Raw genomic sequence first — 27,521 nt, 5'->3', positions numbered from 1 at the left:
GGCTGAGCCAGCTCGAGCTCCCCTTTGTCCCCATAGAAAGGGGCATTCTCAGCCTCGGTTTCAGCCATCGCTGCCTTCATCTTCCTGGGCGCGGAGGGGGATTTCCCTGACATCTTTGCCAGACGCTCCTCAGTCTTCCTCTGCGGGCATGCCGCTGCTCTCTGCCCCTCCTTCCCACAACGGAGGCATTGCCCTTTCGCAAACCGGCTCTCCTTTTCCTCCTGCCATGCCGTGCATCCCGCTCTGCCAGTGGTGCCCGGTGGCTTGCCCGTCCTCGTCATGGCCATTTGCTTGGGGCCCCTCCTGGTTTGAGCGAACTTAGCCTGGGCTTGCTCGACATTCCCCGCTAGTTGAATCCAGTCATATAGGGTGATCGGATCTGCCCTTCCTAACGCCCATCTCAGTAAGTCGGGTCTCAGTCCATCTTTGAACATTTCTATCAGAGTAGTTGGCGACCAATTGTCGACCTTTGCCGCTAGGGCTTGGAATTCTAGGGCATAATCGGCCACGGACTTTGATCCTTGGAACAGTTCTCTCAGAGCCACCTTAGCTTTCTCCTTTGCTAACGGGTCAGCAAAATGCATTTTTAGCGCCCACAAAAAGTCTCTGAAATCATCCAACTCCATGGCGTCCATCTCGGTTAATTGGACAAACCAATCAGCTGCCCTCCCCTCCAGTTGAGTGGCTACAGCGTTTATCTTTGCCCTTTCCGAAGAAAACAGCCTCCCAAACTCCTCCATATAGCTTTTTGCATTAGTCAGGAAGAATGACAGCTTCGTGGGATCCCCGTTAAACTTGACAGTGAAATCCCTATACCTGGTCCCTTGTGGGCTTCTCTTCTTCTCTTTCCGCCCATTCCTCCTCCTGGGCTCCGGAGACCTTTCTTCTCGAGGAAGGGGGGGGGGAATTCGCAATCCCGACTTTGGGACTTCTCTTCCGATCTCTGCTTCATCCCCTCCCTCTGTCCTCAGCCCGCCGCGGAGGCGATGGAGACGCCCGCCAGGGACTGCGCGGTGGTGATCCCCCCCAGTACCTCCTCCAGTCTTTCCTCCTCACACTCGGGGGGGGAGGGAGAAACAGATGGGGACAACTGTCTATAGTGATATTTCCTTCTTCCTCTGTCCTGGCTGCCCCTCGCAAATGACATCCTCGCCATTATGTCTTCTAAAGACTTTACCCTGGCTTCCAACCTCTGTGATTTCTCAGTGGCCCCGGAGACGTCCGACCCACTCCTCTCCATTATGGCCACATCTGGGGACAGCGGATACCTTGGCTTCACAGGTGCCTGGGGCGCTCTGGACAGGGTTCCCTCCTCCTTTCTGACCACCTTGGACTTTACCGCTTTCACAGTAGCTGAGCTGGAGTCCGAGGTCTCCGACAGTTCCTCCGATTCCGGAGTGAGGGTCCTTTCCCTTCTTTGCCTCATGGAATCCGTTTCCCCCACGCTGGAATCCTCACTCTCTCCCGAGCGGGAAGTAGGTTCAGTCATCACTAACTTTATTTCCTCACAGTAACACTGGAAGGTGGTTAGTGGTAAGAGTTTTAAGATTCTCAGCTTTATGTAATGGTTGCCTTATTCTGACATACTCAGCCTCACAAGCAGGTTCTTAATGAAAACTGATTTATTGAAAGAATAGTGTGCAAATACAAAGAAAGCTGAGAATGACCAAAAGCGCGCCAAATACAAACTAAAAACCCTCGCTTCAAACCCGATCCCGCTCCTCGCCCCACCATAGCAACCACCCCCTCCCAGGTGTTGGTAACCGTTACACATCGGCCTGGGAAAGTAACCTTGAACACATGCAATAACCCAAACATACATTCCTCAGTAACAGTAAGGAGATTACAGCCGGGCACGGCTGAAATTCTCCTCCCAGCAAATGACAGACACAGATCAGGAAATTGACATGCGAAACGTTACGATGTATCCAGATCATTGGAACGATGAACATGACACTAACCCTTATTAACCATGCTCTGAGGAATCCAGCATTAATGAAGCAAAAAATGTAGGTTGTATTAACCTTATTTTGAGATCAAATTGGATTAATTTAACATTCTTTAAATCCCCATTCTACTGATTTACAAAAATGAGGCATGTATTTGACATGTATTATTCCAAAAGTTGCAAAAACGTTATAAATTTCATCCTGTTAATTGATCTTTTTATAACAATCATTTTCTGGTTTTGGAGCCTCAGATGATTCTCCCAAAACCTAACAGATGTGGAAATTCACAAATAGCAATAATATTAGGACTAAATAATCCAAGTGCTTAAGTTCAACTAACATCCAAGAAACACTCTGAGGTAAATAGATCTTGGTTTTAAATTCCACAAAAAATATTAAATACTACTTCATTAGCAGTAAGTTGGCCCAAACGAATTAATATTATGAAACATACAGTTTACCCTTCCAGTGGATTTACCAGCTGTACTTAAATTGCAGTGATCCCATAATGTGAGCTTTTCATGGATAAAAGGTCAAAATAATTCTATATGGCCAAATATTCTGCTTATATATTCAGCATCAGTCAAGTTCAGCTATTGGAATTGATGATTGAACCAACAAGGTTCACTAAGTTTGCCAGAATTACAGTGGGGTAAAGTAATAGCTTTCAAGTTGGCTTAAAGAGAAGCTGAATTGTGAAATTGTTTTTTCCAAACCAGTAACCAAAGTTAAAATATATGTCCAAAACAAAATCTCAAAGTGTAGAAAGGTAAGTCCACCATTCCTAACAGGCCACTGTAATTTATGCAGTGAAATTTTGACTGATGGTCCTGGGCTAGGACAGCTTTATGGATCCAGGAGTTTCACCAGCATAAGTTTATAAGGATAAAATTATTTGCCTCTTCCACTGTTAACCATGTCAAATCCGTTTTGAAAGATCATACTCTCAGTTCTGAGAGGAGGTGGTTGTGCAAAGACACTCCTAGAGTCAACATCTGAAACCCTTCAGTGAAAATAGATTAAATAGCAAGAAAGGCTTCTCTTGCAGAAAGATACTACTGGCTAAAGAAGCTTGATGTGTACCACTGTATTGCCTCTTTCTTCTTGACATGGGGGAGAGAGTTTTCCCACACCAACTTTTATTTGCCTGCACACCTCTTCACTGTCCCTGCCACAGCGAGGTTCTTCTGGGCCTCCAGAATTCTAGCTTCCTCACTCTGTTGTGCGAGCAGTACCTGTACCTTTGTGTGGCTAATGCATGGCCCAGAAGGGGAAGAATTATGTGGCTGCACCAGCCTGCAAAATACTTGTGTAGTGGCTTCTCTATCATAGAATAAATTGTGGGGAACATATTTTGGTTTTTATCAGTTGCATTTTTTTTCTGAGAGAGAAATGGAGTTGAATTATTCTACAAAAGAAAATCTGCAGAGTCAGCAAGTCAATCCAGAGACTCCAGAATACCCTCCCCTTGCTCTGTATGCCAACCTTCCCGCCAAATAATCTACCAGAATAGTCTAATACAAATTGAAAAGTGGGATTGGATAACCTTCAGACCTCGAGTCTTTTCCAGTCTTCCAAGAGTTTTCCAAACTTCATTGGTACAGTACATTTACCAATGAAAAAATGATGAGTTTTTCTACCGTTTTGAGGATGGAAGCACACACAAACTGCAGGGTAGAAAAGCCTTCTTGAAACAAAAAAATCCTAGCTCTGCCTGTATATTTGATATACTGTAACCATTCCCATTTATATCACAGCCTTCTGTGACTCTCACCCCTTCAGAAAGTTGCCTATCCCTGCCATAAAGAAATTATGTGGAAGGAGGGAGGTAGAGTTAAAAGGTACATTTTCAAGTGCTATTTAATATTGCTGTGCTATGCTTCAGATCTGATTCCAAAAAGGTGCTTTGGTGCGCATGAAAACCTGCACAGAGTACATGTCTGCTCCTATTTAAAGCAGCTGGGTCTTTTCCCAGGATGAAGCAATGATTACATGAACCAAAGAAAAGAAGTGCCCGCTTCAAAGAGTTGTACTACGTGGTTGTTCTGAAGCATCTTTTTGGGAATCAAATATAAAGCAATGCACAATCCTGTTTGAGGGTTTCCAAGGATGGAGAGGAATAGAAGTTGGATGCATATCGTTTCAGAGAACAAATGCTCACATACCAGATATAATTCCCCAAATGCAGATGCATTCTAAGATAAGTGATTGGGCTTCCATATGAAGTTTAATACTGTGTATGATTTAATTGAGCACACATTGTCCATGGCCAAATTAATTTATTTTCAAAGTTAAGGATTTTTTTTTTCATTTAGACAAGTGACATTTAATGCCTATTTTTTTTCATTTTTGTATTTCTTTCATTTTGTTTTGTAGGAAGTCCTCCAGCAACTGATCATAATGAATTTGCCAAATGTCTTAATAATTGGCAAAGATCCTCTCTCTGGTGAGTGTGTTTGTAACATCATAACCCCTTTTACTTCAAGCTAAATGTTTTATTACGTATAACTGCATAAATGTTTTACTTGAGTGTTTTATTATATATAACTTAACATTAATTTGGCAATGAGTAACAGGGTAGGCAGAATAACAGCGCAAATAAAAACTGTGTATATATGCACATGTCCTATTTCCATCAAACAAGAGAGACCTGTGCCCCAAGAGTCATTTGGGGGAATATGTTTTCCTGTATGTCAGCATTGTTTTATTGAAATCATCCAAAAAATGAGAGCAAGGGACTGGGAAATTGTGATTTCAGCTGCAGCTCTTCTTCCCTGCTGTTTGCTGCCAGCAGAGGCATCAGAGGGAATGTCTGCTGCCAGCTAAGGGCAGGTCACCATGGCAATTATTTTTTTACCATCTGTATTTTTTCTGTAGGATTTTGCAGAGCCAGATATATTTTCCAGTGCTTCAAAAACAGGAAGCTGTTTTCTTAAAATTATGTTTTAGATGCCAGTGTGTAGTGTAAGTTGTCAGTAACAGACATATTACACTGATATGTAATTCTGTAGGGCTAATCAAAGAAAGCAGTAAAGCTTTGGTGTTCAGATCAAAGGAACTGTCAGATCTTATTGGTGAGCTGATCACTGGTATTCTCCCTAAGATTAGTTTGACGGTTCTATCCCTCGGAGGATTCTCTCAAACAAATGTTAATTTTTATCTAGGTTCTGGCCAAGGTAAACATATCACTTCTAATTGTCAATGTATTTTTTTTGTTTGTATCATCTGTCCATATATGATATGCCTCAGTAGATGGCACCATCTAGCCAGCCTTCACTTATTTCTGAAGTTACAAGGTTGGGGGGACCCCTTGGGAATTCCAAGGCTCTGTCTAGACTGGAAAATTGAAACTACATCCCACAAGTGGCAAACCACTTCCATACACTCCCAAGAAAATTGGATGTAGTCGTTAGGAGTCTAACTTAACTCAGGTGTGACTTTATCTTTTGAAGAATGTATATATTTTTCTCCTCTTAAAACAAAACCTTTGAGGGAAAGATCTGACCTTGATTTCCTTTTATATATTCCTTAATATCCAGATGGAACCAGAGCTTTCATGATAACGAGGTTGCCATAATATACTGTATCTATATTGCATCTGTGCATACCCTGGCCAGCTCAGAAGTATGGCATTAATGTTATGGAAAGACATACTTAAGTATGCAGTACACCAAATAACTTTCCATCATCACTGAGAAACTATGTCCAACCTCAAAACATCTGGATTGTCAGATTACTTTTAATTTTCTAATACAGAAAATTATTATGTTATGTTATTATAGATGTTTAAGCATCTATAATAACATAACCTGATATTTAGGCATCTAGTACAATGCAATACCATATGGAGACATGTTGTTCACCTACATAATGGAGTGCTTCTTATTTATTGACCAACGATCTCATGAAGAAACATTTATCAAAAAAGGGAAACGAGGAAGCAAAAATAATCCATATAAGGAATGAAAGAATGAAAGCAGGATAACATTGTGAATAAATTTAAATAATTTTTAAATTATTTAAATAATAATTTAAAAATTCCCAGTTTGGTCTAGTGGTTAAGACCAAACCAGGAGACCGGGAGTTCTAGTCCCACCTTAGGCATGAAAGCTGGCTGGGTGACCTTGGGCCAGTCACTCTCTCTCAGCCCAACTCACCTCACAGGGTGGTTGTTGTGAGGAAGATAGGAGGAGGAAGGAGTATTAGCTATGTTCCCTACCTTGAGTTATTTATAAAAATAAAGGCAGGATAAAAATTCTAAAAAAAAATTCAGCTAAACATGCTGCTCCTGCTTTCCCACAGGAGAGAGATGTAAGTCCTAATCTGGGCATGCATTTAACTTTGAGTAATGGCTCACTTGATAACATACCCACAAAAATATAATGCTAAAACTTAGTTGACTTTGCCTGGGCTTTAGAGCTAAGCAAAACTGAACCTGGTTACTACCTGGATATACTAACAAGTTACCAGAACCATAGGCTGGGCTCAAAAGGCAGGATCATGCCATTTCTGTACTATTGCCAAGAGAACTACATACTATAGAGATGCCCATGAAATTAGCAGGAGTCAAGCTTGACTCAGTGGAAGATTTTATTACTTAATTGGTCTCTTCTAACTTGTGAACCAACATAATGATCTGCTATGAAGGTGAAATGAAGGCTTATTAAGCCTAATAAGATGCTGGACATAACTTGTGGACTCAGTTCTGCCCTGTAATTTACATGTGGTGCAAGCCTATTTAGAAGATTAGAAGATTGTGAGAGGGTAGGAAATGCACAGGAACATGTACATGCACATAGATGCACAGAGTTACTTCTGCAACCTAAAGTCAGTAATTCAAGTCAATAATCTGTGCTTATTTCTAATATATAGTGGCTTTAGCTTAACCAGTAGAAATATACACGTGCATGTACATACAAACATATATGTACATGTACATAAATACACAAATCCATACATGTATATACAGAGATTTCTTCTTTTTTTATACTTAAATGTCTTGCTCTCTTATTCACATAGGTGCTTTATTTAGTTTTCACTTTTGGCTTGATTTTTTGCCTTAACTAAATTAGAGGGGAAGAGGGGGAAAATCTTGGACTCTTGGAAAGCCAGCACCTTGTCTCCTTTCTGAATGCAGCCCCAGTCCTTTTTGCCAGCCAGTCTACTCTGCAGATCTATCTTTTTTGATCTGCTTGTTTTTGCTGGGCCCTAAGTTGCAGAATCTTCATTTCTGAAGGGTCCTTTCTTCAATAGTGCACCTGGCTCCTTCAGCAGCTCCAGTTCTTGATACACACAGCACCTCCAGTCCATAAAGCCCAAACACCAACAATCTCTCCCATTGCCTAACAGATCTGCCTTTGTTTTGAATTTTCACCAATAGGCAGACATGCCTATCCACAAGTGCCTTAATCAGTCTGAGAACCTTTTAGGTTTAATTCTGCAGAGAGATGGCAAATAAACAAAAGTCCTCACCTTGAGGCCAATTGCAATGCTTGTCTCAATCAAGGCAGCTCACTCTGCCATAAAGATATACTTGGCTATGTGGACACATGGAAGATCATTGGAGCATGCTCAAATCTGTATGTCAATTGCTCAAGTGACTTGTAAAAAACAAGACCAGATTCTTGTTCTGGAAACCATTTGTCAAAATCTAGTATTTTCATACCTAAAAGATTTCACTCCAGAGAAAGGTTTGGTTTATTCGAATGAAATATTCTAAATGTTTCAACATCCACTTTTATATTTATTTTATGCAAACTTGTTCTTTCATATTTTGTGTTTCTCATCCTCCATGGAGGATTTGAATGGGGTGCTTTGAGTCACTGAAGGAGCCTCATCTTTGACAAGACTTGCACACAGAAATAGCCAGGAACAGCTTTTGAAACAGAGAGAAGATGTGGCTGTTTTAATGATTTGAACTGAGGGGCTTCATTTGTATTCCTGCACTCTGCAAAGCACCCCTTTCAAATGCTTCGCACAGGGTATTATAGTATAATACAAAAAGCCTTCCTAAAGCTGATAGTGGCGTCTTAGCCAGTGTTTCTTTATTGCCATGTAGCTACCATTTCTAGTGAGACTTTACTAGTAATTTGCTTGGCTGCAGAGGGGTCACAAAATGCTTTTAACTATATTAACTGCCCAGAAGTTATAGTCAGCATGCTAGGCCAAGGGATCATTTCGAACTATTGGTGAGAGGTGGTACAGAGAAAAGACTCTGCAACAAGACTGGCTTGTCCTAGAGCAGGATAGAGTAACTGCTTCAGTTGATACTGCTGTGGAAATAGGTAAAAGTAGCAATGGTTTGAATGATACAGAAGGCATCTTAAAGTATTGATCATTACTGAGGAAGCATTTAAAATTCCTTTTGGCAGCACTAATCAAATGATGCTTATAACGATGTCATCCATCAGGATATACTAAATTAGTTGACAGATCTTCCTTAAAATGTTCAAGTTTTACTAAAGTTTGTGATAGATTAGCATAGAAGATGTTAAGAATGAGGAAATTAATCAAGCAAACATTAGATTTTTCATTGCTTTTTTTTTGACAGGGTTAAGCCTATGCAGTCCACAATTTCTATGAAAACAAACTTTCCACCCAGCAATCTGGGTGAATCAAATGTCTTAACTTTAAGCCAGTGTTTCCAACCATTCTGCTCTTGTTTGCTTTCCTAATCTTATTTCTTTGCCTTTTTATCTTTGTGTTGTGCTGTAATCTCTTTGCTGCCTCCCACAAAAATCCTACCATCTGTTTCTCCCCATCTCCTTCCTGTGAGAGTGGGGGCCCTTCTCTGGCCTTGTACTATAGAAAAGCTTCTAGACTATAGATTTTATTCCCTAAAGATCTAAAGACCTCAACCCATTGTGGGGAGCAGATGGTTGTACTACAAATCCCTCCATTTTAATTACCTAGTTAGCTAGTGTGAAAGCAGCTGCCTTGGAATTTTTGGAAAAGGAAAATGCCACTGAGTTAATTTTTTAAGAAGTAATGATCTTGTATGAGACCAGTTCTTTAAATTTAAAAGATGGAGCATTCTGTGGTACCTTCAAATTGCAATCCATTATGGCATATAGCTTTTTGTAGGCAAGACAGTTTTTACTTCATCAGATGTATAAAGTGGACATGGATGTCCATATATAGTTGAAAACTTGGGTTTTTGTGAAGCAAGGATCCAAGTAAAGAAGGAAGGACCTAAGAGATAATGCATGTAATGCTGCTGAATAAATTATTAATGGAAAGCATAATCTAAATGTCTGCTACCCTTTTCATATCTTTAAAATGAACATGCTGAAGAGCTGCTTCGACATCATGTAGAGGACATGATTGATTGCTTACCTTTTTGAAACTGATAGCCAGAATCCTCATTTAAGTAATGACTTACCATGTTGTATCTGCTAATCCAGATGCATAGTTTCTCTTTCACACACTCCTTAGAAACTTGCTAACTATCACAGCTTTAGTGCCAGAATAATTTCTGGAAGGAATTGTCTAGTTTTTGTAAGGATATGTTTGAAGTTAATAAAGTAAAAATACAGTGTATGTGTGTATGTGTGAGAGAGAGGGAGAGGGAGAGAGAGAGAGAATAATAATTTTTTGGAGGCAATAGACTTTCAAGAGTGAAACATCAAGGCACAATGGATATGTGGTATCCATTCATTCTATGTCAGATGAGGGTATTCCATCTCTGCCCCCACCATGCCTATCCGTTCAATGCTCGATAGAGAAAACTAAGAAGCACCCCAGTTTATATTCCCTAACAGAAAAGCAAAAATACAACACAAAATCACTTTGTATACTGTGATCCAGTCTTAAGGATTTGCAGTCTCCTGAACAACGATATGCCACTGAATTTACATTGTACATAATCTGTTTTTTCTAAAAGTGAAAGCCTTCATAATTTCTATATTAATGGTCAATCTTTGCTTCTTAGGTAAAAGTATGGATGAAATTAAAAAGCTGTTACTTTTGGTATTGGGTTGTGCTGTGCAGGTGAGTTTGGTTTTCATTACTACTAATTCATTTGAATGAATTATTTTCTTATAGGTGTTACATGAGGCTGTAAACTGTCTTTATCCTAGACACAGTTTGCAATCTGAGATGATAAAGCTCTTATAAAATCTCAAAAACAAAAATATAAACAATCAGCACAATTTTTAGTTGTGCTGTAGTCAGTGGCTAGTAATGGTTAGCTTTTTAAAAATAGTTCTGTCCTTTATTGTTTAAACATTTGAGGGCAAGTTTCACTTTGTTCTAATTTAGGAAAGCCATGAAGATAGTGCTGTTTGAGAGTGCATTTAGGATATGATAATTGCCACTGAAATTGTTCACTGGGCATTGCTATTAATTTGGTATTTTTAATTGCATTTTAATTATTTCTCAACCTTGGCAACTTTAAGATGTGTGGATTCTATGGTTTTATTGCTATTGTAAACCATCAGGAATCATTCTGGAATGAGGCGGTATAGAAATAATTATAATCACAAATAAATAGGTTATAACACAATTCAGAAAAGCTAGAACAGATAAATCCAGAATAATAAAATATCCCCAACGTTAAAGATTCACACAAATACAGCATGATACATTATCACCAGTGTGCTGACAGTACTCAATTATACATCACTACCTTGGGCTGTAAGAGATTATTTTGTGCCCTTTCCTGGTGTCTCTTACATGAACAAGAGTACAAGCTGAAGCTGAACCCTAGTAAGACAGAAATGCTGTTTGTCCATTAGGGTTCTCTGTTACACCAGGGCTGTGCTATCCTAAAGGAGCTGGTCCACAATTTAGGGGTCCTTCTGGATTCATAGCTTCTTCTTGATCAACAGGTGGAAGCTATGGCCAGAGGAGCCTCTGCCCAGCTTTGACTGGAGTACAAATTGCAACTATACCTGGGGCAGGAGGACCTGTCTGTGGTAACTCATGCTCTCATTAAAACCTGGCTTGCACTATGGCAGTGCACTTTACATGGAGCTCTTAAACATGAGAACATAAGCAATGCCATGCTGGATCAGACCCCTGGCCCATCTAGTCCAGCAGTCAGTTCTCACAGTGCCCAATCAACTGCACAAGGAAGCCCACTGGTCTTCCAGCATATGGCCTTCAGAGCAGTCACACTGACATCAAGACTAAGCCATTGATCCCCATGCCTTCCATGAATTGGTCCAACCCTTTTTTGAAGCCAACCAAGCTAGTAGCCAGCACTACACCTCATGGTAGTGAATTCCAAAGTTTAATTACACATTGTGTTAAAAAAATGCTTTTGTCTGTCCTGATTCTTCCTAGATTCAATTCCATTGGGTGACTTCTGGATATAATATTTTGGGAAGGACAAAAATAGCTCTTCACACCATGCATTATTGTGTACACCTCATCATGTCTCTTCTCATTCACCTCCTTTCTAGATTAAAAAGCCCCAAATGTTGCAACCTTTCTTCATAGGGAAGTTCCTCCAGCCCCTTGATCATCTTAGTTGTTGCCTTCCTCTGAACCTTCTCTAGTTGCATTATATCCTTTGTGAGGTGTGGCAACCAGAACTGCACCCAGTATGCTTGATTTATATAACCATTAATTTATATAAGGGCATTATAATATTGATATCTTTATTTTCAATGCCATTTCTTATTATCCCTAACACGCTGTCTGCCTTTTTTAGAGGGAATAAACACTGTGTCAACACCATTGAACTGTTTACTGTTACTCTTAAGACCTTTTTCCTCATCAGTCATTGGTAGCTCTGATCCCATTAGTTTGTATAAATAGTTAGAATTTTTGGCACTAATGTGCTGCATCACTTTACACTTGCTCAGATTGAATGACATCTGCTGTTTTGATGCCCGCTCCCCTAATGTGTGGAGATCCTTTGGAGCTGTTTGCAGTCCCTTATTATTTTTGCCACTCTGAACAATTTAGTGTCGTCAGCAGACTTGGTATTCTACTTTGTTGTTGTTCAGTCGTTAAGTCATGTCCCACTCTTCGTGACCCCATGGACCATAGCACGCCAGGCCTTCCTGTCCTCCACTATCTCCCGGAGTTTACTCAAATTCATCTTCATTGCATCAATGATACTATCTAACCATCTCATCCTCTGCCATCTCTTTCTCCTTTTGCCTTCAGTCTTTCCCAGCATCAGGGTCTTTTCCAGTGAGTATTCTACTACTACTAGTAGTAGTTCTATTATTAGTACTAGTATTAGTGTTGCTAGTATTAATAATACTGTAGTACTAGTAATACTGGTATTGGCGGTATTAGTACTACTAGCAGTACTAATACTAGTATTCTACTAGTATTCTATGAGTCACTCCCAATTCCAGATTATCTGTAAATATGTTAAAAAGTACCAGACCTAGGACAGACCTTGGAGGACCACACTAACTACATCCATCCATTGTGAGAAATGTGCATTTACTTCTTCTCTTTGTTTTTTATTTAGTGCAGTGTTTCTCAACCTTGGCAACTTTAAGATGTGTGGACTTCAACTCCCAGGCTGGGGAATTCTGGGGGTTGAAGTCCACACAGTTGTTAAGGTTGAGAAACACTGATTTAGCCAGTTGCTTATCCACAAGAGGGCCTGCCCTTTTTATTCCATGGCTATTAAGCTTACTGAGAAGTCTGACAAGGGAGTTTATCAAAGACTTTTTGAAAATTTAAGTAGATGGTATCTTCTGGCTTGCTCTTATCCACATATGTATTTATATTCTCAAAAAATTGTATTAGATTAGTTTGACCACTTGGAAACCACAACTGGTTCAGAATGCAGCAGTCCACGTGCTTACTGACTCTTGTTGGGAGCATTTTTGAAAGGTTCAGGGGAGGTGTTTTTCTGTGCCAGTACTGGTACTTTGGGACAGCCTCCTGACAGAGATCAGGCTGACTGGTTTTCTGGAAAACATTAAAAACAGTGGATTTGGAGAGGCTTTTCTTAAGTTTATACCTGATGCCATCTTGTTTTCTTCTTGATTTTTGTGTCTTTGTGTTTTATATGTGGGGATTGATGTGATCATTGTTACTGTGATTTGGATTGGTTTTAATTGAACTGTGTATGTTTTAATCTTTTATACGCTATAAGCTGCTAAGAGTCATTTTGATTGCAGCAGAGTAGAAGTACAATTGAATGATTCATAGCATGAGGTTATACACCTTCAGATCTCTGTATATAACAACTGCATGGTAACACTGGTAACAAAATGCTCACAGTCTGACTTCCTCTTAATGCTATTGTTGCACTAAAAAAATATTGCTCATGTTGGATACAATTTGGTGAAGAATAATTTGTTAGGTGAAATAAAATACCAAAGTTACTGGATTTTTGATATACACTAAAAATCATTTTGCACTGCTCTTCCGACGTTGGAAGTAAACCAAAGCAAACCATTTTCTATAACCTGTTTCATCCTAATGGCTGATTTAAGTACAAAGAAAATACATAGTAGTACAAAGTACATAGTACAAAGAAGCCTTATTTAAAGTTTAGTTAATTTGAACTAAATGACACAAGTATTTTATAGTTGAAAATACTATAGTGGTTATCCCCATCCTATAATTAAATGGAAGGTTACTGCTGTTTTAATGTAAAACATACCTTGTGCTTACTCAAAAAATAATAGAATATAGGAAATAGGGCTGTGTAGCTCCTTAGAGTTGATTTCCAAAAGATACTGTTCACAGCAGTTGCTTTATGATATTTCAGACTGATACAACATTCACACCAAAGACCTTTTGGAGGTCAAATCAAAAGTGCCACACAGTCCTAATAGAGAATTAAAGCTAAAAGTTTATTTTTTCTTGTCCCCTAGTGTTAAAACCATATTGTAGCTCATAGCTATACAGAATTTTGGAATTAGATTTCTATGTCCATTATAGTAGCATGTACTAGTAAAGGATAAGACTCAAATATTACTGTTCACTGGATTCTTTCATATGCATATACAGTATTTCATCAGTCAGCATATTAAATTTAATATACATTAGTATTCACATATGGATGATGCCTATCTTAGCAACTTTTTCTCATATATTCGAAAGAGATAAATTATGTTCCAATTTTCTGGGTTTGTGTTATGAAAGTTGAGAATTATGTTTTAGACATCCACAGAGTTAATTTAATGTTATAGGTATTCAGGTGCAATTGGCAACATTTACCGAATTTAGACATTCATTCTTTTGTGTTATATATATTTCATTTCCAATCGTTCAGTCTCATTTTAAAATGCCAAACACCACAACAGTTGAGCATGGGAAGAAAAGATAATCTGTTATTGGAAAATTTGTAAAATATGAATATGATATATTCATATTATAAATATATAATATTTAAGTATCTGTTAAAATATCTATGCAAACCAAGATTTAAGGTCGATCATTTTGTTATATGGTATGGACTTGCATCTTCAGTAGCTGGAAATAATTTATCAACCATTTAAAACATACTTGACATGAACATTCTAAATAGTGGTGAAACTTCTTACTTTTTCCCCAGTTTTCTCAACTTAATTTATCATTGATCTTCTAAATATTCAGAATAGTAAAAATGCTTTGTATTTTTGATGCCTGGCAAATTTTTGTAGTATGCGTTCATTATTTTTTTCCCTGCTTATAGTGTGAAAGAAAAGAAGAGTTCATTGAAAGAATAAAACAGCTAGATATTGAAACCCAAGCTGCAATTGTTTCACACATCCAGGAGGTAGGATTCTAATTACCTTAAATTTCTAATAAATTTTTATGATAGGGCTTCCTTTCTCTTGTCCAGATAATTCCTTTTCCTCATTCTATTTTTCTAGCCTAATTGTTCTATCGCTATAATTAAGTTCACACCCAACACCATCCTTTTAAAAAGAATGTCAGAAGACTGGATAACAACACCAAAGTATAATGTTATATATGATCTCCCCACCTGAATGTTGCTTTAAAAACATTTAGCTATTTTTCAGGATTGTGTAATCCAAACACATTTCTCAGTCACTGTACTCTTGTCCTGTAATTCTCATTATTGTATTTACATTCTGCTTTTCTCTTGAGAACTCCAAGCAGGGTACATGGGGCAGGGGTGTCTCCCCTGATTTTATCAACCCCACAACAACTATGTGGCAAGCTAGTTTGAGAAAGAGAGCGAGTGGCTCAAAGTCACCCAATCAGCCCTGTGTTGAAGTAGAGATTTAAACCTCAATCTCCCTAGTCCAAATCCAGCACCTTAAACAGTATACTGCACTGATGATTGATGACGGATATTGTTTGCATTGGTATGTTGATTTTTTAAATGTTTACCATATCAGGAAGAACTTGCATTATGTGGGTGAAGAAATAAGTCCTTACTTTAAAAGATCTTCCAAATATTTTTTTAATTTTTTAATTGCCCTTTGATTTTACAGATATTACAAAACTACAGCTATATTTAATTTTATAATATAAATTTTATTTTATTTGGCCACTGGCTATTAGTAGAAAAACAAACATAGCCCATAAACACATCCATTTTGAATGTTTTAATAGCAGTACTAAGATCCTGGATTTCTAATTTTCCTTTATACCCCAGCAACTATATTTTCATTAAGGAAAATCTAATAAATGGCTTAGAATGAATACAATGTTTCTTCACTGAAGTAATGCACAAGCGATAGCAATGATTTCATTTATTGGTTAAAATGATCAAAGGCAGGAACAGATTAATAGGTGTTCATTTTGCCTGATAACTTGGATTCTCCAATATTTTGGGTATTCTTCTCCAATCTGCCCTTCAGATTTTGTTATGTTGGGAATTCTTGGCTACGTAGTCCCAATACACAGTACTGGGTTGGGGAAGTCTATTTCTAAAGATTTGCTGTTTTTGTTTTTGTTTTTGTTCTTGCTTTTTGGGTTTTTTAATGAAAATTTGGACTGTAAAGATTGTGTCTCATGCAGTGTGCAACAGATGCATGATTACGTCAGTCTTCATTTATTGTTAAAACAGGATAAATGTATTTAAGTTCAATTAATGTTCAAGCATTTGCCTTCACTTCAGCTGTCATTATATACTCTGTGTGGGATTTGTTTCATTCCAGTCAGGACTTCCCAATCTGAGTCCTTCAGATATTTTAAACTTGGTTTTTGTTCCTTCATTAGAACTATCTCATGCATTACAGATTGGCCTCTGTTTCCTGCTGTTGGAAGTCAAAGTGTTCAGGTTTAGGAAGAATAATTTGACAAAGCAAGATAAGCGTCTAGGTACTCATATTGATATAAGCAGATGTTACAATAGTTTATCAGAAATTATAGTGCAAGGTTATTAGAATGTAATTTATTTTGTGGAATTCTTAAACATAATGTACTATGCAGAACCCCAATAAGTGCACTAGAAGTTAAATACTTAAGTGGATCAGCATGGGCAGGAACATGTGGAAATGGTATGCAAAAATAGAGCAAGCCAAGAGCAAAGGCCATGGAGAAGAAATCTTAATAATGGCTTTCAGGCACTGGAATGGGTTACCAAGAGCAAACAGTGATCTGGTACATGCAGTTCCAATTGCTTATGCAAGCTTCTTATGCTAGTGGGTGTGGCTAACAAATCTGTACAGTTTGGTCTATTGTTTGTTTATTATACCAAGGCCAAGAACAGGCTTGTTGGCTGAATCATTAATTCATACCTGGAAATAAACAGCATATTAAAGACTTTTTGCTCTTCTTCTTAATTTCAGGTAACCCATAATCAGGAGAATGTATTTGACTTGCAGTGGCTAGAGCTACCAGATATGGCTCCAGAAGAACTGGAGTCTCTTTCCAGAAATATGGTTTTCCACCTTAAGAGGCTGATTGATGAGAGAGATGAGTGCACAGAGGTATGTGTAATGTGCTGGCATCCCACTGGACTTCCCTTTTCTGTTAACCCTGCATTCCCATATTGAATTATTTTATTAACTGTTTCTCAAGTATTAGCTTGTTTATTAAATAAACATATAAAAATTAAGGCTTCCTTAATCTCTTTCTCTCTCTTTTCCCCAAATTAATATAAAATAAGAAGTAGCATTCTTTTGGTCTGCTTATAGTATTAACGTTAAGGAATTAAAATCTGGTAAAATTAAAGATCCTTTCAAGTTAACTTTGACTACTGGTTGATTCAAGAACAAATGTTTAGAAGGATTTTGCATTGTTCACTCTCCTGTATTTGAGCCATCCTGTACATTCCATAAATCTGTCACCTGTTCTGTATAATAAAAGGCTTCCCCTAACCTGTTTCCACTCACCGTTTCTTACCTGTGCATTCAGATAGAAGGGCCTTTGCCCTTGACATCAGCACTTCCTGTCTTCTGCAATATGATCTCATGCTAGGGATGAAACTAAATGAGGCTGCAGGAGGCCTGTCTTGCACATAGGAGTCTGTCCCGATGGTACAAGAAATGGTGATGAGTGGGAAGTCTAGTTTTAATAGCAAAAGAGTGTGTTGATGAGGAAGGCCAAACAACTGTTCTTTGTCTCTTTCTTATTTTACTTCCCCATAGTCTGTTTTTCTTCCTCCCCTAGCACTTTTCTCCTAGTTGGGTTCACTTGGTAGAATCTGAATTTCATGGACAGAAAAGTGCTTGGGAATGAAGCTGTGCAAAGGTAAGCTGCAAAATACAGGCAAGGATTTTTGCCCCCTACTACATCACACTTCATTGCCATCCTGGGTAAGGGAATGACACTACTTTAACTTCTGTGTTTTACATTGCAAGTACAGAGGTATGGAGATACTACTTGAAATATGGATCATTTAACGTTTTTTTGTAAGGCCATTGCCCCATGCTATCGTCAGTATATCCCAAGATTATTTCCATACTATTTTTGTTAAAAACGTGCCTCAGATATACTTCAATTTTCACTAAGACATATGCCCTTACAAGGAAGCACAATACGTTTTAGTAACTCATGTTAGTGGAAAGGAAAGTAATAGAAATAGGCAATTCCTAAGATCTCAGACTGAGATTAGGACTTCTAAATCTGTAGGTAATTCAGGAAACCAAAGGGAAATGGTGACATCATAATTCTCAAATTGGATAGCAGCCATCTCCAATGACCATTTCAAAATTTCTAACTTGTTTCCTGCGTGGAAAATACTTCAGTCTAGGAATAAGCATGCGCTGCCTTTTGCGGATAATTGTATGCCTGTATACATTGTTGCCTGTACAGATATTGAGGCACATAATTATACACAGCTTTTTAGCTTACGTGTATACTGTGATAAGATGCAACCACTGTGCACGTTAGAAGGAATATATATGCACGTGGGTGACCGCTGAGCTTGCTGTTTTATGCACTTGTTCATGATACTTGGGGAAGGCAGCTGGTCCTGGCCCCCTATCCTAAAAGGTTCAGTTAAGTCAATATTTTTCTTTTAAGAGAGTAAAGCCTCTAAGGAAAAGTACCAGCATGAGTTGTTTCAGCATCTTGTATTTCTTCACATATTTCAAGAAGAAATAAACCTAAGCATATGTAATTGAACTGAAAGCATCATATTTTCCTGTAGTCTTACTGCCTTCTCCTCCTCCCTTGGGTGTTCATGTCAGATTTTGGATTACAAACTCAAGATTTGTCTCTTTGTTATAACTCTGTGAAGAAGTGCATGCTAAATAAATCCAGCGTCTTAAAATGGCCATTTTTATTAAGAGCACAACTAAACTTTTTGTAACCTCTTGTATTTGTGCCACAACAATTTTCTGTGTCCAAACCATTCCATATGTTCGGTGTTTTCTTTTCATAAAGCATTTCCTTGTATGAATGGAATTAGATGTATGATGCAGTTCACACTCATAACTTTTAGTTTTCATTGTTTTTCTTCCAGTTAATTATAGATCTCACTCAAGACAGAGATTACCTGCAGTCACAACAGCCACTGAGTCCTCTGAAAGCACCAAGTCCAGCGTCTTCTCCAAATCTTGCCAGCTGTCTCTCCAATGAGGACAAACAGCATTTATCTGTGGAGCTTGCAGATGCAAAGGCCAAACTAAGGAGGATCAGGCAGGAGCTGTGAGTACTGCCATGTCTTGGTTAATGCAGAACTGCAGATGTAACATTTATCTTCAGTGCTTTGACCTATACCGGTAGTCTTTCATTTAGAAATGTTTCAGGATAGGACACCATAAAAAAACAAAACGATGTGGGGTTGGTTCATTTCTCTCTCTCTCCTACTCATTATACAGGCAAACCCCCATACAGTATCCATCCTTAAAGTTTGTGTAAAGAAATAGCAAAAAGTACACATTTGGAAGTATGTTACCAAGCATATGTAAATACAGGTGGTCCTGAATGACCACTCATTCAACAACCGTTCAAATTTGTGATGGCACTGAATGAGTGGTACTATCCTCAGAGTTCTGGCTGTCACAACGTTCCCATGGTCACATGATCACCATTTGCGATATTCTTTGCCAGCTTCCGGCAAGCAAAATCAGTGGGGAAGCTGGCAGGAGGTCGCAAATGGTGACCATGTGACATCCTCACTTAATGACCTGCAGTGATTTGCTTAATGATGGCACTGCTGGGATTGCTGTTGCTAAGCAATTTATGACTGCATTGCTTAACAACAGCAATTCCAGTCCCAACTGCTGTTGGGACTACCTGTATGACACACAAGGTTTATAGGGAACCCATTTTCTGTATTTGTGTGTCTCATGGTAAAAATCCTGCTGAAACCCTCCTTTCCAATAATGTTCAGTATCATTTCCCTGTGTTTATGCCTTTGGGTGCATTTCTTCACCTTTCTAATAGTTGTGGCCTTTTTTCATTGGTCTATAGTGCTTACTGATTTTGAGGATTGAGTAACAGAAAAACTTAAGCCATTTCATGTTTCTCTTGCTGAACTTCAGTGATTTCCAAGTTTGGCAGAGGAGTTACTAACTAACTTGTATGAAATCCTCAGGGAAGAAAAATCAGAGCAGCTTGTTGACACCAGACATGAAGTAGATCAGCTAGTCCTGGAACTACAGAAAATAAAGCAGGAGGTAATGCTAACTATTAAATTATAAAGGACAGCTGTTACGATACATTGATCTTAAAGTGATAACATATTCTGTTTTAGGCTATTTATGTATGTATAATATATGATCTATTATTATACATATGTACACAAACACACACACACACACACAACACATACTTAACAATTGGAGGAACCTTAGAACTTTAGAAAGTATTTAGTTTGACAGTGCTCTATACCAAAACTCAATGCCCAAAAGTTACACTTGTGTGCATAATCTTAGATTATTTTAAGGCAACTAGACAGATTCATGAAATGTTTCTCAATTATGATGAATGTTTGGAACCTGCAAATTCTTAGCTAGGATAACACACATTAGCACTATCAGAGCAGCAGTATTTGAGGGCTATGTCATCATGCTCTGCCTGTAGGCTTCCCAGTGGCATCTGTTTGATGACTCTGTGAACTAGATATGAGGGCAATTTTCTGGCAGCTGGAGACCACATTTTAATTTTTTTAAAAATGTATTTTTCTCTAAGAGCCATAGGGAACATGGCCAGTAATGTAACAATATCACCATAGTGGATGCAGCTAGCATTTTGTATCTGCTTTGGCTAGGTTGGAGGGTGTGTGTGAAGATCTAAGGGCACCCATTTATATTCTCACTTGGAGGATCATAAACAAGATATTCATAATATCTCCAGTGCTGCTGCTTAATTTTTAGGACACATAGAAACAAACATAGGTTTACAATGCTTATTGTTGACTTTCTGAACTAAAATCTTTACTCGCTCTTATATAATCATCCATACATACCCATCCAATTAAAACTCCAGGTGGCCTGGCTGAATTTGACTTCCAAAATAATGAAGGCTGGAAATTCACCATGTCATACCTCATTTTAGGTGCTAGCTGCGAAATTCCAATCCACTTTGATAACTTCTATCAAAGCTTGACCAGTCATAGATTATTTCTGTCCTCATACCTCCTCATACTTTTCCATTTGAATGTCATAACCTTATCCGGTTCACGTGGATTTCTTATTTTGAGAACCACTTCTTGCTTTGAGAACCATCTCTTATTTTCAGAATTATCCCCTGTTGAGTCTTCTTAGAAATCTGTATTCTAGAATTTTCCCACATGCTGCAAGTGAAATCTTCCAGAAAAAAACTTTCTACTTCCGTGACCAGCTTTGAGTGCATCTTATGTACTCCATCTTTCATATATTTCCCTTTATCCCTTCATAACAACTCAAAATAAATATACTTAATATAGAGAGAGTAATATGATAGCAATATGGTCACAGTTTTGGCCAAATAGGTGTACTTCATAGAAAATTAGTATATCTGCTACCAACTTTCTGGGAGTGCCCTGAATGCAAAGTAGGTGCTGGGGATATGCCTGAAAGCTATGGGTTATCCATTCTTGGTCTGAGTGGACCTCTGGGCTGATTCAGCAGTGATCCACTTGCATTATTTAAAGAATGAAGGATTCACTGATGAAACCTGGTAAAGTATGTTTTATAATTGGCGGCGGAGCCAAGATGGCAACAAAGTTGCAGCCTCTGTAATGAGCTCTTCCAAGAGAATTTGATTTTTTAACAAGTACTGTTTGCTATCATACTCTTTAAATGACAATTATTACCACGGTAGACATGTTTTATAATTCAAATGTTTACATACAGAAGGGGGAGTCAAGAAGCTTTAGAATGAGACTCCTTCCCACGAAACTTTAAAAGATTAAGTGTATACCCTACAAATACTTATTTCCTGTCTGGTTTGCACTCTGGGAAATAAAGTTGTCTAGTAAGTCAGCACTAAAAATCAGCATCACAATAACAAACTTGAAGTTATTAATAGCAGTCTCCAATTTTTTGGCTGATTATCAGAACAAGAAACCCTTCTGAGTGTATTTGGGAATTCAAACTTAACAATGAATGGAGAGTTCTGAATATGCAGTTCAGTTGGCAATTTCAGGTCATTTACTGCTATGCTAGTTGCTAAGAGTTACAAGGTATAGTAATAACCCATTGGTTTGATGATTTCTGTCACACTTTAGCTTTATTTTGTGGGAATGAATAGGCATGCAATACTTGTGCATACTGAAGATAGCATTATTTTTTAGTCTCACTGTCCTTAGCATGTTTTCTTATCATTAGTAAGTCATTTTAAAAGTTTGCTGTACTGATTTTACTTTATTCAGAATATTAACCTCATGGCAGATGCCCGCTCTGTTCGGGCCTACAGAGATGAGTTGGATTCCTTGAGGGAGAAAGCAAACCGAGTGGAGAGACTTGAGATGGAGCTGGTCCGTTGTAAAGAGAAGCTTCATGATGTGGATTTCTATAAAGCACGGATGGAGGCAAGTTGGGGCTTAGTAAGAATTGGAATTTTGGCATTTATTGCTAATTTTATCCGATGTACAATATATTCTGCAATTATTTAGGTGAACAATTACTACTTAATGGCATCATACTATGATAACATGTTAGCACAAGCACTATTCTTATAAGAACTAGCAGCCTTCGGACAGCTTGATAGCCATTGTTCCATTTAAAAGGTGGTTATTTCAGCTGAGTGATTTTGTTTAAAGTTACTTTAAAACAAACGGTACTATTTACTTATTTATTTATTTTCTATCCTGCCTTTATTATTTTTATAAACAACTCAAGGTGGGGAACATACCTAATACTCCTTCCTCCTCCTCTTTTCCCCACAACAACCGCCCTGTGAGGTGAGTTGGGCTGAGAGAGAGGGACTGGCCCAAGGTCACCCAGCCGGCTTTCATGCCTAAGGCGGGACTAGAACTCACAGTCTCCTGGCTTCTAGCCCGTTGCCTTAACCACTAGACCAAACTGATTAGTACTGGTGACTTTCATTTGGGAATCCCAAAGCTGGTGTCTTGATTGCTGGCTATACTTTGGGGTTCATAAAAACAACAAAAATACCATGTCTGGGCTATGTATGAAAGTTCATGATGCACTGTTTGCTGAAGTTAATCAGCTCAGGGTCAGGTCATTGCTTGGCTGAGATACTGTATAGGAACCACACATGCATACCTCCTTGAATCCCATGATATAGATTATAAATGCAGTTCATTGAATGTAGAACCTTGATTAGCATTCATAATAATCTAGATATCAATCCTGTGGTTTTTTTATATACTACAGAGCAGTCCTTTTAAAGCAAATACGTCTTTCTATTCATAACTATTGTTTTATTATTATTATATGTTCATTGACTTTTTATTTATTTGGCCATTTCTAAACTAACTTTTTAGAACATGGAGTTCTTCAAAACAGCTATAATTCAATGATAGTATGAACTATCCTTTCTCTGACTGAAGCCTCCTTCTGATATCACCTGTGGGCTGATTATCCTACACACTTCATTGTATCCTGTCCTGGATAAAGTTTCTGGGAAACCTGGACAGAACATGTCATTCCAGGCCCCTCTGCCAGCCTTCAAATATAAGTACACTTCTAGCTTTCTCCTCACTGTAGCAGAAGAAGCTGGTTCAAGAGTGTGAATACAGTTAACACTTCGGCCCAGGCTGCTTATTCTTAAAACTTCAGTATAATACCATTCTTTGCCTCTAACAAAAGACCTGGCTATGGGTAATAGCTCACTGTTATATTTGGAATCTGTGCTCACCTTAAGTCCAGACAGTTGTGGATTCTGGTAATGAACAGCATGCACATGCACCTTGCCTGTCCACTCCCACTGGGCTGCACAGTGTCCAGTTGCTCCTGGAAATACTCAAATTCAGACTCTGGTGTGTCACTTTTCTAGGAAATCAGCATCCATAAGCCAGCTCCAAACCCTGGCCTCAGATTCTCACTTTTGAAGAAATGTCAAATGAGAAGTTCAGATCTGGGTATAATGCTATATATTTCTGTTTTTAAAGTTTCTGGTACTCTACCCATGCCCAACAGGGGAGGAAACAACCCCAGGTGATCAGGGAGAATTCGCCAAAATACTGCTCTTTACTAGTACGTTAGACTGATCAACAATTGTGGCTTGTGTTTCAAGTGAACACTGCCGTATGTTTTCTGAAAGAACAACAACTATATCAGTCTTTTACCTTTCCAAGGAGCTATCATTTTGCTTCTAGAAAAAAGTGATGATGCTGAATACCAGTATAAAATTAATTTCTTAAGGAGCAAGCATTTATCCCAAAAGTGGTACCATTTAATAAAGCTTCATTCATAATTGCAGGTAGGAATAGAATTTTGCTTTCATTTAATGTTCTTTTCTGTGGAATGGCTAAAGTGTCTGCAGTCTTCAGGCTGCTTGCTGTGTAATTCCAGCTTACTGTGCAGTTTTCTCAGGCATGCAAGAAGAGGAGCTGCAGAAACAAAGGCTAGCTACAGTACCTTTTTCCTCCCTGATACTACTAGAATTCATCAGCTCATGCTGTTCAGTAAAAGTGCTGACTGTTTCTTTGCTCTCAAATTGATTAACAGATTAAAACATTTGAGGGGGGGGGGCGTGCTGGGAAGAAGTAATAAATGGTCCAGCATTGCATCCTGTCATCTCATCTACAACTGATAATTGCAACTGATATTTGTCAACAGAACTCTGAGAGAATTATTGAGTGTTTCACCAGTCACAACTGGATTTCATCCTTTTATCTTAATTATTCTCATAAGAATGTAGGAGGGAGGGTTTTTTCCATTCTTGTAGGAAAATACACAGTAAAATTACTTTTACACTCCAGCTCTAGCTTTCAAATAATACTTTTGTTGATCTAACTAAATTCTTTGCTTTAAGTTCAAAATTTGAAGAATTATACAACATTTCTAGGTCATTCATTGCCTAGAGAAAAATATTTGATAGTATGCCATTGATACTGATATTAAACTGACATTATTAGAATTGTTTGGCATTTGACACCTTGGTTAAATCACTCAGCTTTGTTAATTTTTTTTAATTGCAGGAGCTTAGAGAAGACAACATCGTATTAATTGAAACAAAGACAATGTTGGAAGAGCAGTTGATGATAGCAAGAGCTCGTGGTGATAAATTGCATGAAATTGAAAAAGAAAATTTGCAGTTAAAATCCAAACTTCATGACATAGAACTGGTACAGTGTGATATTCTTAATTATTGGCAGAATTTCTTTTCCAACTAATTATTTTTCAGGAGACTGAACAATGGTCTCATATCAAGAAGATTAACTATCTTTGAAACTGCAGTGATTTTTGAAAATACTGAGAATCAGATTGACATTGGCTTGAAAGTATTAAATGATACTTGTGTGTTATGTTTGTATATTTTGTGATACTTATGTGTTGTGTTTGTATATTTCATAGAAGAGACTAAATGTTTAATTGTCATGTTAAGGATTAGAGTCTTATCAGATTGCAATCTTTGTGGCTGGAGAAATCTTTTTAAATGCATAAACTAAGAATAAATAAAATATTTCCCACACAATCTAGTCAAGCTTAAAAGGCTTACTCTCAGAATGCCGATGTCAGACAAAACATTTTCCAGAATAGATTAAGCTTATGAGGTGTGGGAAGGCGGAATGGGTTTGTAAGAGGCTATGGAGCCTCAATGTTCCAAGGCAATATGATAGGAATATAGGAGGCGAATGATTAAGGGTAACTTTTGCTTCATACCTTCTTTGTGAGCTATCTAGTTGACCAAAATGGGAAGTGGGATGCTGGATAAGACAAATTTTATGTACAATCCATCATGGTTTTCTTCCATTCTTAAATTAAGAGAAGCATTACAGATAGTCCTCGCTTAACAACCACAATTGGGACTGGAATTTTGGTTGCTAAGCAAAGCAGTCATTAAGCGATTCCAACCTGATTTTATGACCTTTCTTTTTGTGGCAGTCATTAAGCGAATCACTGCGGGCATTAAGCGAACCAAGTGGTTGTTAAGCGAATCACGCAGTTCCCCGTTGATTTTGCTTGCCAGAAGCCAGCCAACAAGGTTGAAAATGGCGATCACGTGACCACAGGATGCTGCGATGGTCATAACTGCGAACCAGTTGCCAAGCTCCCAAATCATGATCACGTGACTGAGGGGATGCTGCGACAGTTGTGTGAGGATTGGTCATAAGTTGGCTTTTTCAGCACCATTGTAAATCTGAACCATCACTAAACGAATAGTTGTTAAGTGAGGACTACCTGTACTTTAAAACATAATAATAATTACCCTGACCTGCTCACTTTATCACTCATCACTAATATAAGGAGGTGTGTCCTTTAAGCTAGATTCGGTTTCTATCATTAGCTTTCCTTTTTATTCTTATGTATTAATACATTAGTTCTGCTATTTACATAGTAGATGCTGCTTCCATTAGGAAAAACCAGGCAGGATATAATTTTGCAGCCATAATTTCAATGTTTTTCAGGCTGAGCACTAGATGTTCTTCCACCAAACTGGTGGGAGATGAACATTGATATCTTGGCCAGGATAAACTTCAGCTCCTTACTCTAGCGGGCTGAAGAAATTGTAAATGTTGCCTTCACTGCATAGCTTCCCTTTGTAGACATGTGAAAGGTCCCCTGTGCAAGCACCGAGTCATGTCTGACCCTTCGGGAGGACATAAGTGCCTATAATCCAAACTAGGTTATAAAACTATGTGCCCTGTCCTCCATTAGGACAGGGATACCGACAGAAAGAGAATTGAAGAGCTGCTGGAAGAAAATATGGTGCTGGAAATTGCACAGAAACAAAGTATGAATGAGTCAGTACACCTCGGCAAGGAGCTGGAACAACTGTCAAAGAGTACAGATCTCTCAGACAGTAAGTATTATGGACCCATTTGCTAGTACTGAAGTTGCATGTATCTGATTTTTGTATATTAATTCAGAATTAGTAGTGGGAAAAAAGGAAGAGATTTCTGTAGCTATATCAACTTCATATATTCTAAAAGTAATCAAAAGTAGTATGTATTCCAGATTTATGAGATTTTTTTTCCTTTCTCATTCTTAAATAATGACCCATTTTACTTCATTACACAGAATGACCCATTTATACCTCATTATGCAGAATGAGGTACCCTACGTTAAGCTAGGCTTCCCTTGAAGGCCATAATAATGGTCTTAATTGTGATTATTTTTTATTAGCTGCTGTGGTAGGGTGGCATTTGAATAAAATAATAAATAGACATCAGCATTAAGGCTGACTAGAGTGTACCTTAACCCCCTATTTTTTAAATGGATTTTATTTAAATAAATTAAAATCCTTAATAAATATAAATAAAAAAATATTTTATTTAAATAAATTAGTCAGTTCTAATCATCAGATTACGAAATAACTTTATCAAACTGGAAATGGATCCATGTTTGCAAATGTGTTTATAAGTTGGGTATTCTGGATATTCTATTTCAACAGCAAGGAAATCTTTTGTCTTTGAGTTGAATGAATGTGCATCAAGTCGCATCTTGAAACTTGAGAAGGATAACCAGAGCCTGCAAAATATCATTCAGGAGCTCAGAGATGCATCTGTAGCCACTGAAGAGAATAGCCTCAAATTTGTAGAACTACAAAATGAGAATCAACAGCTTGGCCAGAAGGTAAATAACATAATTTATATTTACAGTCAGCTTATCAAGTGCGATTGGAAGTTAGGCCTTATATACCACAAGACGTGGTGCTGGCTACCAAAAAAGGGTTGGACAAATCCAT

At 38.1% G+C, this 27,521-nt stretch overlaps 1 protein-coding gene across 2 annotated transcripts in view; it reads left to right on the top strand.

Annotated features, from left to right (window-relative positions):
* Positions 1-27,521, top strand: part of CCDC88C (coiled-coil domain containing 88C) — a 113,218-nt gene that overhangs the window by 52,605 nt on the left and 33,092 nt on the right. The window contains exons 4-13 of one of the 2 annotated variants that reach the window (XM_063290236.1): positions 4,326-4,395; positions 9,880-9,938; positions 14,548-14,631; positions 16,619-16,759; positions 18,739-18,923; positions 19,816-19,897; positions 22,075-22,233; positions 24,811-24,957; positions 26,492-26,636; positions 27,228-27,409. In XM_063290236.1, coding sequence (XP_063146306.1) covers positions 4,326-4,395; positions 9,880-9,938; positions 14,548-14,631; positions 16,619-16,759; positions 18,739-18,923; positions 19,816-19,897; positions 22,075-22,233; positions 24,811-24,957; positions 26,492-26,636; positions 27,228-27,409 — 1,254 coding nt within the window. Of the gene's footprint in view, positions 1-4,325; positions 4,396-9,879; positions 9,939-14,547; positions 14,632-16,618; positions 16,760-18,738; positions 18,924-19,815; positions 19,898-22,074; positions 22,234-24,810; positions 24,958-26,491; positions 26,637-27,227; positions 27,410-27,521 lie in introns of those variants that run through there. The other variant, XM_063290235.1, reaches the window with a different exon arrangement.

The sequence above is a fragment of the Candoia aspera genome, chromosome 1 (genome assembly GCF_035149785.1).
Source record: "Candoia aspera isolate rCanAsp1 chromosome 1, rCanAsp1.hap2, whole genome shotgun sequence".
NCBI classification, from domain to species: Eukaryota; Metazoa; Chordata; class Lepidosauria; order Squamata; family Boidae; genus Candoia; species Candoia aspera.
This window is presented reverse-complemented; position numbering and strand designations above follow the sequence as displayed.